Source organism: Odontesthes bonariensis, chromosome 5 (genome assembly GCF_027942865.1).
Source record: "Odontesthes bonariensis isolate fOdoBon6 chromosome 5, fOdoBon6.hap1, whole genome shotgun sequence".
In the NCBI taxonomy this organism is placed as follows: Eukaryota; Metazoa; Chordata; class Actinopteri; order Atheriniformes; family Atherinopsidae; genus Odontesthes; species Odontesthes bonariensis.
Genome location: NC_134510.1, coordinates 20,922,305 through 20,935,446, shown reverse-complemented (window position 1 = coordinate 20,935,446; position 13,142 = coordinate 20,922,305). Strand labels below are relative to the sequence as shown.

General features: G+C 38.5%; 1 protein-coding gene and 1 long non-coding RNA gene across 2 annotated transcripts; both read left to right on the top strand.

The window, feature by feature from the left end:
• The first annotated feature begins 3,117 nt into the window (after positions 1-3,117).
• On the top strand, positions 3,118-4,274 carry LOC142379908 (uncharacterized). Its single transcript, XR_012769803.1, has 3 exons — positions 3,118-3,474; positions 3,557-3,844; positions 3,924-4,274. It is a non-coding gene; the product is annotated as an uncharacterized LOC142379908 (long non-coding RNA).
• Positions 4,275-5,421: 1,147 nt separating this feature from the next.
• Positions 5,422-12,584, top strand: LOC142380576 (uncharacterized). Its single transcript, XM_075466489.1, has 17 exons — positions 5,422-5,797; positions 5,920-6,207; positions 6,289-6,582; positions 8,463-8,513; positions 8,616-8,954; positions 9,040-9,336; positions 9,449-9,563; positions 9,716-9,806; positions 9,910-9,971; positions 10,062-10,109; positions 10,195-10,221; positions 10,303-10,341; positions 10,455-10,478; positions 10,596-10,634; positions 10,718-10,783; positions 10,888-10,921; positions 11,895-12,584. Exons 1-17 carry the CDS (start codon positions 5,422-5,424, stop codon positions 11,919-11,921), a joined length of 2,217 nt encoding a protein of 738 aa, XP_075322604.1. The 3' UTR covers positions 11,922-12,584.
• The last annotated feature ends 558 nt before the right edge of the window (positions 12,585-13,142 follow it).

Genomic DNA, 13,142 nt, shown 5'->3' with positions numbered 1-13,142 from the left:
CTCTCATCCCTCAAATGATGCTTAGTTCAGTTTCAGTTTCCCTGAATTTGAGTAGATGATAAAATATGTAGTACAACAACGGTATTGGGCCGTTGATGTTGTTTACACTTTATGTCTGTTCTTTCATGCAAGAAACCAACTGAAGCATGAACACATTTGTTTTTTGAGCACTTGGCAGGTGTTTAAATGATCGGTTAATCTGGAAAGATTTAGTCAACATGAGGGAGTCACAAGTGGGTGAGATCTGTTAGGAAACTAGACAGGCGTGAAGCTCAAAATGACGGCTAGATTTGAAATATGGGTGAGGTCCAACAATGAGTTTCCCAGCTGGGGTTCAAACCAGGAACCCTCTTACTGTGAGGCAACAGTCCTAACCACACAACCATGCAGCCCAAAATAAACTTAGAAAAATAGAATAGAAAGAATAGAAAATAGAATAGAAAAATACTTTATTCATCCCCCATAGGAGGAAATTCAAATATGTAGGTACTACTTACATAATTACCAAGACCATATAGATTAGACTGCTAAATGCACCTGCTAAACTGCAAAAAATATACCATGTCACTGGTTATACAAATTTAGATTAAAACTTTGGTTAGAAGCTGATAAGCTGATTGTAATTGCAAAAGAAGTTTTAGAAGTAAGAAGCAAGATATTTCAGAATTGATAAAAAAAATAATAATTAAGATTATGTCGGAGCACCTTAAAATTGCATTAAATCTAATGGCCAGCGGGGGGGGTTACATGTGCTTGCAAGAAAGAACCAACTTGAACAGAAAGTTTAGGAGAAAAATATATTATACAATACATATTTTTTTACACTGAAGTCTTATTAATAGATTAAGAAGTTATTGATTTATTTAATTATTGATAACTTTGAATATCCCCCATGGTGGATGAATAAAGTATTTTCTATTCTATTCTATTAACAGCATCCATCAAAGCAAACAGGATCTTTGCTCTCCTTGTAGGTGGGAAATCATATCCCCTGCCCACTTTTTTAGGGCAGGCTTGACGAAGGGGGGTGTTTTTAAAAGTTGTAAAGTGGTAACTCTTCTTAATTTCAACACCGGAGGTAAGTCATTGCACTTTTACAGAAAAGTGTAGGAAGAAGCATTTTAATTTTCTTGCATTTCAAAACTTTAAATTCTGATTTAGAACAAACTGCTCATTAATGATTGAACAATAAGTTAATGACAATAGATAAATGTTGATTACAAATTCAGAGGTGCGACTAGTTTTAGTTGCTGATAGTGTTACAGACCTTTTTATTAGTAATGCCATATTGTATGGGAGACAATAGGAATATACGGTTTATTTATATATGTATTTAATCAGTGACAACATCTAAATTACTTTTAAATCAATTTGTCTCTCAGTTGATTATTAATTTTATCATAAGGTACATTTATATGCTATAAATAAGGTATCATAATAAGATCAGTGGTACTGGGAATGTTTTCTTCACAAGGAAATTCTATGTTGTTTCGCCTGTTTGAAGATTAAAGTGCTTTAGAAACAAGCTGAATTGTTTCAGTCTATCGATACATTTTAGCATTTGTTAAAGAAACAACACAGTGATGTTTGTTTTGTAGCTGCCTGATTTCTATTTATGAAATATCTGCCGTGAATCTCCAGTAAATTACAAATTGTATTTCTGGCACTTTTGGTGCCATTTATTTTCCTGGTGTGTTTTAAATGTTGCTTCCTCATTTAACTGAAATACCTAGAGAAATGTAACATCACATGTTTTTTCAGTTGAATCTAGAGTGCATAATGTATGTTTTTACCAGGTTATTTCTGAATATCTGAAACATACAGTGTTTATTGAAATCCTGTTTCGGTTGAATAACCTGTACTTTCACAGAAAATAAGGTTTGGGTGTATAAGGCGGTTTCTCTACGCTTTATTTATGATGAGAGAACAGTGGTTTGTTTAGTTTCTTTTTAGACGAGTTAATGTATAAATGATGCTGTTCAGGTTTTTGCTTTGATGGCTCATGATGATCTCGAACTGATCAACAGCAAGAGAACTTTTAAGCTTTACGACGACGACCAAATGGTTAGCTTCACTGTCATTTGCATAGATGCGCTAAGGGGAAGTGCCTGTTTTATTTTCATTTTTTTCATTTCATCTTTTTGAGAATAAACTCTGTGCTTGGAAAAAAAGTGCATAGTTTCTGTTCCTCTTTTTTTTTTTTTCTCACTAAGATAGTTTACTTAGCATAGATTTTAGATAAGAAACATGTATGGTGTTATACCAGGCTTTACTGTAAGGTTTCATGAGTTTTTCCATTTCTGAATAGTTTCTTCTTATTTAATACACTTTGGTTTTTGGTATTATTGTCAACATTACACTTTATATTTTTCCTCTAAAACGTGAAAATTAATTTGGGGACATGTTAGATTTTGGTCATAAACAGATATACTTTACTAAAGAAAGTAATGTTGTTAGTGTTTTTTCTAAATAGGGCAGTTATTTGGATTTGAATTAAAATTCACAATAATGTGAAAAGAAAGTGTTGGGCACAAGTTCTCTCATCCCTCAAATGATGCTTAGTTCAGTTTCAGTTTCCCTGAATTTGAGCAGATGATAAAATATCCAAAATATGTAGTACGACAACGGTATTGGGCTGTTGATGTTGTTTACACTTTATGTCTGTTCTTTCATTGAATAACCTGTACTTTCACAGAAAATAAGGTTTGGGTGTATAAGGCGGTTTCTCTACCCAAAACACCACTGCTAGAACTGTTCAAGCTTGAAAGCCAGGACAGGAAGTCTTTGCCCTGCAGCTTTGAGCTTGATTCTTCCTTACTTTATGCAGACAAATTCCCTCTTTACACTGAACCATATAAGTTTTGTAGCTTCAATGCATGACACAAGTACAAATTTTACTTGTTTTATTTTTTTTAGAAATGTCATTCTCTTCAGCCTAAGATGTCTGGATTCAGCCATTTTTTCCTGCGCTTCTGGGTTCTTGGTACTCATTTTTAATTCTAACTATTTGTCAAACATGAAAACTGACTGAGCTGAAAATATTTTTTTTAATCTAGTCATTTATTTTGCATTATTGTTTCCTTCTTGCCGGATGTGTTTTCTGCAGGTCCAGGACTTGGCATGTAAATTTGCCAAACAATATCAAAGGCCTGGTGGGTTCCTGCCTGGTCATCCCTTGTAGTTTTGACTACTTCATGTATCCACCTGCGAGACCAGATCGTGTTGTTTGGTACCAGTATGTGAGCCGAGGATATCCCTTAGTTTATGACAACTGGTACCCCAGTAATGTCATCTCCATGTTCAATGGAAAAACACGTGTATTACATTCTCTATATGGCAAAACGTGCACTCTAGAGATCAATCCAGTGTCCTGGTCTCACCACGGACAGAAGCTTTATCCTTGGGTAGATCCAGAGAATGTTGGAAAAAGCACCTACGCATTCTATGACACAACCGTAACAATTGAGGTTGTAGGTATGTTACCAGTTTGAACTTGGAATTATAGCTGATTATTAATTGTATGCATGTGCATTTAATTACCGTGTCCTTTGCAAAGACAGGGCAAATGATCCGGAAATTGTTATTACTGGTGACATGAAGGTTGGAAACACCATAACTGTGCAATGCTCCGCTGATCACACCTGTTCCACAAATCCCCCGATTCTCAGCCTCAACATCCCACTGAAAAACGACCATCAACGTCAAACTGACCGAGCTGATGGCACATCTACAACTACCTTGACAACAACTTTTGTCATAGAGCGAGACCATCAAACTGTGAAGTGCACTGTCAAACACCCTGGTGGCATCACAACAAGTGCTTTCAAAACTTTTGATGCCAAATGTATGTAATGACCATGCATGAATAAACCAATTTTCCCTTTATTCTTAATCTTACCATTTGTTTACTGTTTCTGTCTCAGGCTCCTTTTCCCAGTTGACTGTCAGCCCTACATCAAATGAATTCCTTGAGGGAATTGCAAGCAAAGTAACCTGCACTGCCTCATACACATGCCCTAAAGATATACCCACTCTCACATGGAACTATGCTGGCATGCCAGCCTCCACTCATACTACACAGGTAGGAGGGAATACTTTGTGGAAGACCGTTTCTACACTGACATTCACATCAACAGCTAACGACCATGGACGATCTCTGATATGCGACGCACGATTCACTGGAGGACAGACACAGCAAGCGAGGATCACCCTCCAAGTTAAAAGTGAGTGCAAATAGTTTTCTTCATGTAAAAACCTTACCAGCCATCTTAGACTGTCCAGTCTTTCCTTTGCATCACCAACAATTTCTGTAGTGAAATGGATTTTGGTAGAATGTAGTTACTATTACTAATCATATTTTTCCAGCCCCTTTCATGTTTTTTTTTTTTTTTTTTTTTACATTTTATGTCATGCAATGTCACGTGATCATAGATTTGTTACACATTGCTGGTCAATTTAAATATTTTTCTCAGCATTAATTTTTAAAGAGGGAAATACATAAAAAATATATAAAATGTTCTTGTACTGCATTCTGCATTCAAACTTGTAACTGAAGCAAATAATCAGAGCCAGAAAAACCCTTGTTTGCATTAAGCTAGCTTTTTATAACTCATGTCAATGCAAGAGCATCTATGATCCATGTTTTTTCCTCAACAGTACTCTCACTTCACTCTTACTTGTTACTGTAATTAGTGGAGGTCAAAACAGGTACAAAAGAAAGTTGTTGCTGGGCTAACATCAGTCATCTTGAATAGTATCTTTTTCTGGATCCTGTGGGTTTATAAATAGACAAGACAGTCCAGAAGTCCATGCATTTTTGATATTGGACAATCATTTTTTTTTTCTTGTTTAGATGGACACAAAAAAAAGAATATGCACAGGGCTGTTCAATTTTAAGAGGCTAAAAACTCATCATCATGAGTTAGGAAAATGTCCGAAACCGTACATCAAAGAGACCTAAGTCTGTCTAAGTTTGTCCCCTACTTTCAAACCTTTTTTCATTGTTTGCAGGTTTTTTTTATATGTTGTGTTCTGTTAGGTTTAGGCATCCGCACATGGTTAGGTGCATACATTTAACATAGTTTGGAAAACATCAAAGCTTTTTTTAAAGTAGACTCTACATTTTGTACCTTACTGGGATGACTCTCTCCCCACCCACAAACTTCACAAACATCATGATGCTTGTAGACAATGTAATTTATCAGTTTGTTTCCATCTGCAACATTTTTTTTTGTTTCATGTCTGTGTCCCTATTTACCATGAAGCAGGGCTCAGATGGAACCCTGCCTCATGTTTAGTGGCATGTTATCTTCACCAACAGAAAAAGTGCTTATCGTTTGTTTTCATTTCAGATAGTTACTCCACAGAAACCTTGATAACAACCTGGAACTTTGCTTCAACTGCTTCACTTTTGCAGGAAATATGCTCTCTCTGGGTTGGTCCTTCTTGACTCCTAGAAGCATAACAGGACTGAGAGGGTCATGTCTTCTCATTCCTTGCAAGTTCTCCTGTGCTAACTCCCAGCCTCAGGGCCTCCAAGTAATATGGTACTTGTACGAGAGCCAAGGTTACCCAGCCGTTTTCAACCAAAGAGGAGGAAATGTTATCAGTAAGTATAGAGGGATAACCACAGTGATTGGATCTGCGGAGGACAGGAATTGTAGCCTTAAGATAGAGAAGCTGGAGATGTCACACGACCAAGACCGCATCTACCCGTGGATCGATAAAAAACCCATTACTTCCTACCACGACCAGGGCCACTCATTTTATGATAAGACCGTTCAGATCCATGTTTCAGGTAAGTGTTAATCTCCTGTTATGCAGTCAACTTTCTGGCTAAACTCTATAAAGTATAGATATAAAGTTTAGAGTCACTTCTGCTCTCTCTTTGTTTTCACTTTTTTCTCTTTGATTTCATAGACCTTGCACAGGAACCACAGCTGAGAATCATTGTTATCCCAAGGGTGGGAGAACAGAGCAGAGTGTCTTGCAGTGTGCAACATACATGTCTCTCTGATCCGCCGGTCCTAACTCTACATGGTATATCTGGGACAGACTACCTCATGGACTCTCTGGTATCAGATGGGATTTGGAAAAGAACAGTAGAGCGAACGTGGATTGCAGAAGAAGAAAACAAGAGTGTGAAGTGTACTGTCAGATACCCCGGTGACCAGAGAGCCACAAGTGATCTCAGACTGAATGTTGAATGTGGGTACAACATTAGGTGCCGAATTCGAATTCGAATTTATGCTCTTGAGCTTTATCTGTACAATCACATTTTCTTCTCAGGTCCCCACGAAGACATCAAAATGGTTGAACCACCAGGCGAAGTAACAGAGGGTGTAGCAAAGAGCGTCATTTGTTCTGTTTCCTACAAATGCAAGAAAAACACACCAACCATTGTGTGGAACTACAAAAACATGCAGAGTTCGTTTAAAACCAAAATTATGTTCAACAATACATACAGGACAGAGTTCAATTTGACATTTATTGGCTCTCTGGAAGATGATGGAAGATCTTTGACTTGCACTGCAGAGTTTAACACTGGAAATACCTCAGACTCTGCAATTCTCAACATAAAAAGTGAGTTTTTTTACATGTTGAACCTGATAGTTTGACACTTTAAGAGATGTGGGTACTATAAGGCTACGGCTACACGAAAACGAAACGAGGTTTTTTTTGAAAACGGGTTCGAAAATTCTTGCGACCACACGGAAACGCGCTGCTGTCCAGACAAAAACGATGAAACGAGGCAGTACACACGCCACTGTGTCACGCCACGCTGTGAGACAATAGAGAAGTGTTAAAATTGGCTCCCAGCGTCAACGTGTGACTGACGCAAAAACGTTTTAGCTGTAACAATGGAAACGAAACGAGGCCGTTTTCAAACTTTCCCACTCTGGAACCCGTTTTCAAAAACTATCGTTTTGGGGTAGTGGGAACGCCGGCTCCGTGTGGCCGCGACAGCGAAACGATAAGAAAAAGTATCGTTTACAGTGAAAAACGTTTTCGTGTAGCCGCAGCCTAGTCGCAGACATCCCAAGTTCCAAAAACTCATTTCAGGGAGATGACTCAGTCTCCTCCCCCCGACAAGCAGTCGCCCTGGACGCTCGTTGAACAGAGCGTCGCTTTGGACAGACAGGTTTCAAAAGCAACCTCTCCCCACACCCCTCTCTCTCGTGCCTGCGCAGTCGAAACACGCAAGTTGCACGAGTTATTTTATTGCCTGCACGCTCTCACTCGCATTGAAAAAAAAAAAAAAAAACTCCCTCGAATAGTCTAAAATCCGGGATATTTTATCCGACTCGCGGGCATCCGTGATTAACTATCAATATCAGGGAGACTCCCGGACCTTCCGGGAGACTTGGGATGTCTGGAGTCGTGGGTACATTAAAACCATCAGCTAATTAGCTTAGGACACAGATAGGAAATGAGAAAACATCTTGCCTGGCTCTTTCAAATCTGAAGCTCATTAAGGGCAGGGTGATGTTCTCTCTGATCACACTGATCACATCTTTTGCGTTTAGTATTGACCTGAATGAGTGTATCAACTGTGAGCCTAAAGCACCATTGATGCCAACTTAGCACTTCTGCTGTTTGTTTTTATGCCAAAAGCTGTTAGCAACCAATTGAACAGTTTTTAAAACTTGTTTTAAACTTCTTTCTTGCAGCAGAGGTTGCTAAAGAGTAGAATTTGTGGACTTCTGTGTGAAAGTGGCTGCATTCATGCTTTGCGAGTAATGTCAGCAGTAGTGACGTAGCATGAATTGAAGAATTAAAAAAGACAGTAGCGGCAATCAGTCATTGGGTGACTGCAGATGCATTAGCAAGTGAACAGTGGGAAAATGTTACGCTTTGGCAAGATAATTTAAACTCATTAAATTCAGATTGTATTGCTTTTGTCTCACAATTTAAAAAAATAGAGAACTTTAAAAGTTCCTCAACACAGAGCCAATATGTGTTTATATTACTTTTGTGAATAAAATCATGTAAAAGTAAACACATAGCCTAAATCTTGTTCAATCATAATTGATGGGCAGAAACGGTCTCTCACCTTCACACAGTTGACCAATAATGGTATAAAGTGAGTGTGAATTACAGCTGGCTGACGTCAGTCAAGGTTTTCTGAAGCTAACAAAAAGTTGAGAGAGATTAGAAAAACTGCGTATGGAGGCTATACATTTTGCTTGTTTTCTAAATTCAGTCATCACAAAATCAAGAAGTAAAACCAACAATTTAGTTTCTAAGGAACAAACAATACTGTGTATTCCTTTTCAGAAAATTTCATTTTTTAAAGGTTCAGACAACCCCGCCACAGGTTGCCTTTTATCTTGTTATCAGCGTTTATATCTCACTCCCGCAAGTTGATGTGAACATCCACTACAATGTTAAATTGCTGTCTAATGAGAACATGACAATTGAAGATACTTATTTGGATATTGCTCACTTTAATCTCGTTCCAGAATATGAGAAACCAATGGAAGAAGTTGAGTCAGAGCCACATAAGAATGACAGTGGGTGCATTTTTCAGTTCTCTTAAAATTGACCTTTCCTTCATGATTGATGACAAGTAGACTGATATAAGCCCCCACCCCGACCCTCATCTCTCTCTACAGCATTTCACGTTCTGGCTGCGGATGTTCCTTTCAGATTCAGCGCCCTGACTCACTCATGTGTGGTGATCCCATGCAGTTTCCAGGACGAAGAGGATGAACCCATGACCCGTGGCATCTGGTCCAAAAAAAAAGGGGGCATTGTCTTCCATAATGACTGGAGCTATGTAATCGACCATTTTTTGTACCGAACCAGAATATTGGGAGATGTGAAAGAGGGACAATGCTCACTGGAGATTGATGACATCAAACCCTTTGACAATGGGCCTTTCTGCTTTCATGCAGAGAAAGGACGGGATAAATACAAATTTAACAACAGCTGTGTATTTATTGTTATGAAAGGTATCTTAATCACTTATACTGTCTAAATACGCCATGAAATATTTCTATTTGTATCTGAACGATGACTATGCTCTGTGCTTTTCAGCCTCCCCAGAAAAACCAGTGATGACCACAGTTCCGGCTGAAGTCGATGCCGGTTCAACTGTAAAGGTTTCGTGCTCTGTCAATCACACATGTCCATCACATCCTCCAGAGTTTTCATGGAGTGTCCCTTACATCACCAGTGAGGTCTCAGACATTTCATTATCAAGAGGCATCTGGCAGAGGACGTCCACCGTCACATTCATGGTTGCTGGAGGAGACGGACCCAAAAGTCTTACCTGTACTGCCATCTTCTGGCGTGAAAAGCATCAAGCCAACACGGTTTCATTCACTGTGAAGGGTTAGAGCCCAGCATTCATCTGCCACCTTTATATGTCATGCAAGTATTTTATACAATGATTTGAGTGGTATTTCTCACTACCGTTGCACTCACCGTCCTTCTGCATCACCAGGAACAATGATGTACCAGTGGAGAGGCTCTGCTCCAGTGGTCGTTCCGGTCACACTTTTTGCACTCATTTTAATCATCTTAGCCGCTGTGTTTGGGGTATTCATCTACAGGAAGAGGTAGAGTAAATAGACATCAGTTCAAGATGTGTCTTTACATTTGTAATACCAATCCAATTGACACAGATAGCTGTTTTAATGAGGCTATTTGTAATGTGTGTGTTTGCTCCTGTTAAAGGATGTTTTTACAGTATTTTTTTTCTGACCAGCAGGAAAACCCCTGATGATCAGCTGGGACCACCTCTGAGACCAGAGAAAAGGCATGTATTTAAACATCAAACCTATACTGAAGAAAGACAACTTGCTCTCTGAATATTTTCCCATTCAAAAAATATTATCCTGAGTGGATGAGTCAGTATGGCTAAAGATGATATCTTAGATGATATTTTACTGTTTATCATCAAAGAGTAATGTAAAGACGTGTGTTCATGATTTTAACAGGAGATCTCTTTGGGATAAAGTATCCAGGTAAGCTTTTTTTTTTTAATTTCCTCAAGACTGTTTTCTTTTGGTAGTCTCTTGTCTGAAAGAAATTCACATCTTTATTAAAATGTCAAGGAGATACTATCAGGGAGACAGGGAGAAGCCTCCAAGGCCTGAAAAACGGTATGTAAGCGGTCGGCTGTTTTTCAAAAGTCCACAAATTCATGTGACCCATTTTTTTGAAAATAACTATGCGTCCAACACACAGGAGATCTATTTGGAGCCGTTTCTCTCGGTAAGACCAACCAACGCCAACATTTTGAGTCTTAGTTCCTTAGTTTGAATGCCTCATGTTTACAACCCTGCTATTTTTTAGTAGAAGAGTGGATGGTCAAGTCGGGTGGCAAAATCAGAGGTAGGTCTTCATTTATCTTCATTGCTGTTTAATTTAGTCTGTTGATTTAACCACTCCCATTCTTAAAGTCACACTTTATTAATTTAAATATTTGGTTGACCATGTGTTTGTAGGTCATTCTGGAGCCGGTTTTCAAGGTATTGTTTTCAACCTTCCTTTGTACAACTCCAGACGTACTAGACATTGATGGAAATTACTAAGTAATATGAATTAAATGTTTGTTATTGCCTTGTTTAAAATTTATTTTATTGCAGGCACCAAGACAACGCTGCTGGCCTCAGTGTCAGCTATTTGTAAGTGTTTCCCTATTCAACACCTACTGCACCAGGAATCGCAGGCAAAAGCTAAAGCTGTGTTATTCCTTCTGCTCCTGCAGAAACAACACCAACGCTGTAACATGTGAGACTTGTGTCCCCAAACAGCGCTTTCCATCCCCCAAAGAGTGAGCAACACAGCTGTACCCTAGTCCCTTTAAATGATATGTTGTTGTGTTTCTTTTAGTTGTACACTGATTATTTTCTTTCTTTAACATCCTGTTTGATTCAGGAAACGGAGACGGCCTCCCCCTGTTACACCCGAGGTCAGTAGTGCTGTGTTTAGTGGTGACACTCGAATCATGGAATCAAGATTATTTTTGTCTTTCGAAACTTTCAAAACTGGCCGCTTAGAATAGGATATTGTTAAATCATCTTCCATATTGATTGAAAAAAAACGTTTGATTTCAGAAAAAGAAAGTTATGTTTTTATGTCTGTCTCCATATTTCTGTGACGACTCCTGGACTGTGTTGTGACTTTTAACGTTATTAGACAGCTGCTGTTACGTTTCAGACACTACTTGAATGCAGCTTTACTGCAGAATTATCTGCCGAATATTCATAGAAACTTGTTGTGTAAACAAATGCCAGCAAAACAGGTACACACCAAATATGAGATGATAGACAGCACTGGTTTTTTGATTTAGTTGTGAAGTCGTTGTTCCTGACATTTTTCCCTAAAACAATGACTAAGCACTTTATGACACAAACGTGTGCGTACCCATAGACTTCAGATGGAACTATATGTTAGATATGCTAATATAGAATTAATTTTTCTTAAGAAAAGAAGTTCAATGAGCCAAAATTAAGCAACTGCTGCAACTTGTAAAGAAGTGCACTGCCATCCCGATTACAGTAGCTTGTGAGTTCATTTCAAAAGCAAGCTACATTCAGTCTTATCCCTTGATAACAACCTGTTTAGACAGAAGATTAAGATATGGTTTTTGGTACACATTTTACCAAGATTTTCTCAAATCATGGGGCTCAAACAGAGAAGGAGAGTGTTTTGCTCAGTAATCACAAGCGTTGGGGCTGCTGGGTGTTTTAGCAATGTGACATCATGTGTCGTGCTTGGCTTCCATTACATATGTTATGCAGTTCCATTTTCTGAACCATATTTCAAATGAAGACATGAATACATGAGTTTTTTTTTTACGGATTCAGTTCTTTGTTGTGAAATATAAACCTTTCAACCACAGAGAGCCACACAACTGACCACAGTTTTCTTAAACTTTGCAGGATTGTAATGTGTACGGCAACATTTGAGTGCACCAGAGACAACTTGGCATCATCTTGGAAATATATCACATTCTTCCAGCCTAAAGTTTCTTTTTCTTTTTTTTTTATTCATTCTTTTTATGAATTCACATATTCTCTTGTGTGGGGGACGATGATGAATTAACCTCATTCTGGAAACTCATGAAAGAAAAATGTTATAAATAAATGCAGTGATTACTGTGACATGGCATGAGACAGAGGGTATTGTTGCATGTCTGTGAACAAACTTCAGCAATTTGCCTTCCTTTTGAGAAAGCAGTCATATCATGCTCTGTCGTGTAGACACAGGTTCTGATGGTACTGATGCTGTTCCTTATGTATATCTGGTGAAGTCAAGGACCCACACTGGTAATGATGAAAAACTGGAGGTGAAAGGGATATAAGCACTGATGTGATGCTGAAATGACTGCAGTAACATAATAGGTCATAGACCAATCAATTTGTAATTGGTCCATGTGAGTACCAGCAAAATGAGTAACGAATTAGTTTAAATAAATGGCATAACTATGAGATTGTCCTCATGATTTAACTTCTTTAAGATTGATTATACATTTCAAGAATGTAAATGTAATGTAAATGACATTATCAGTCTGTAACGATAATAAATTTACTTGTTTGACTTAAGTTGTGGTGTGTATTGTTGTGCATTAAAAAAACTACCCTCTCTGAGACAATTTTAGGCTTCATGAAATACATCCTTCTGTTTTCTATACCCGAATGATTGGTGGGCTGATGGAGCGCTTTAGTCAGAAGTCATAGAGTGAGATGGTGGGGTACATCATGGACAGGCTGTTGGTCCATCACAGGACTAACGGGGGGGTAGACAATCGTGATTGCATAAACACCCACGCCATTGGGGGAAAAAAACAGGAGAGGAAAACCCAGGTATTCCCAGAGAATAGCGGGAGAACGATGGAACAGGGAGAACTCTCCAAGCAAAATCATAAGCCAGGAATCTAAACAGGGACTTCAATGTTGTCAGGTGACGGTACTAACTGTCATGGTCCATTGATTTTGTGTGCCGGTCCTTGGTCTTTTGTTTCTTTGTCTTTTCTCTGGATTAGTCATTTCTCAGTGCCTTGTTTTAGTCTGTGTTCTGTTTCATACTTTGTTTGAACTTTAGTTCTTGTATTCTGTTTAGGTTTTCATTCATCGCTGTTAGATCGTCTTGTATTTCTGTCCCTTGTCATTACCCCTAGATATCCTCAG

Coding starts and splice junctions, on each gene's coding strand:
- LOC142380576 (XM_075466489.1), top strand. CDS start 5,422: ATGCTCTCTCTGGGTTGGTCCTTCTTGACTCCTAGAAGCATAACAGGA. Junction 8,514..8,615: donor AGAGCCACATAAGAATGACA/GTGGGTGCATTT, acceptor CTCTCTCTACAG/CATTTCACGTTCTGGCTGCG. Junction 9,972..10,061: donor CTTTGGGATAAAGTATCCAG/GTAAGCTTTTTT, acceptor TAAAATGTCAAG/GAGATACTATCAGGGAGACA.